This window comes from Eimeria mitis, genomic scaffold (assembly GCF_000499745.2).
Source record: "Eimeria mitis Houghton genomic scaffold, Emh_scaff6618, whole genome shotgun sequence".
Classification (NCBI taxonomy): Eukaryota; Apicomplexa; class Conoidasida; order Eucoccidiorida; family Eimeriidae; genus Eimeria; species Eimeria mitis.
In genome coordinates, this window is record NW_013574754.1 from 2,272 (window position 1) to 3,123 (window position 852).

The window sequence follows — 852 nt, forward strand, 5'->3', positions numbered from 1 at the left end:
ACCACTACACCATGATTGCGCTCTCTCAACAGCAGCAGAAGATCCACTTCTGCCTCCAACTGCTGCCGCTGCTGCTGCTGCTGCCGCTGCTGCTGCTGCTGCCGCTGCTGCTGCTGCTGCTGCTGCTGCAGGAAGGGACGAATGTGCCGCTGCTGCTGGGGTGTACGGACCTAAGGACCTTCGGGCTCTCCGAGAGATTCAGAAGACAAAAAGGTAACTCCATCTGCTGCTGCTGCTGCTGCTGCTGCTGCTGCTGCTGCTGTTCCTGCTGCTGCTGCTGCTGTTGATGCTGCTGCTGTTGCTGCCGTGGTGCTGCTGTTGCAGTTGGTGCTGCTGCTGCAGTTGGTGCTGCAGTTTGTGCTGCTGCAGTAGTTAGTGCTGCTGCTGCAGTAGTTAGTGCTGCTGCTGCAGTCGTTGCTGCCGTTGCTCCTGCAGTTGCTGCTGCTGCTGCTGCAGTTGCTGCTGCTGTTGCTGCTGCTGTCTTTTGGTTGCAGTGTATTTAGAGAGGACCGATATCTCCCCGAGCAGCTGCTTGAGCGGCAGCAGCAGCAGCAGCAGCAAACTGCAGCAGCAGCAGCAGCACGTAGCATACGTCTTCGTTGCTTCGCAGCGTCGCTGGCTGCAGCACCAACTAAGCAGCAGCAGCAGCAGCAGCAGCAGCAGCAGGCTGCGGCAGCAGCAGCTGCACTTCACTGAGCCCCACAGCGACCTTCAGGCCTCTTACCTTCTCCAGGTGCGGATGTCTTGCTGCAGCACAGCAGCAGCAGCAGCAGCAGCAGCAGCAACAGCAGGAGAATCACTAGGGGTAGATATAGCTTCAGATAGCGGACCTGCAGCAGCAGCAACAGCAGC

At 58.9% G+C, this 852-nt stretch overlaps 1 protein-coding gene across 1 annotated transcript in view; it reads left to right on the top strand.

The window, feature by feature from the left end:
• EMH_0088310 (uncharacterized protein) overlaps positions 1–696 on the top strand; it is a gene marked incomplete at both ends in the record, with an annotated part of 2,200 nt that extends 1,504 nt beyond the window's left edge. Inside the window, 2 exons of the mRNA XM_013501283.1 lie at positions 132–213; positions 495–696. Coding sequence (XP_013356737.1) covers positions 132–213; positions 495–696 — 284 coding nt within the window. The remainder of the gene's footprint in view (positions 1–131; positions 214–494) is intronic.
• Positions 697–852: the final 156 nt, after the last annotated feature.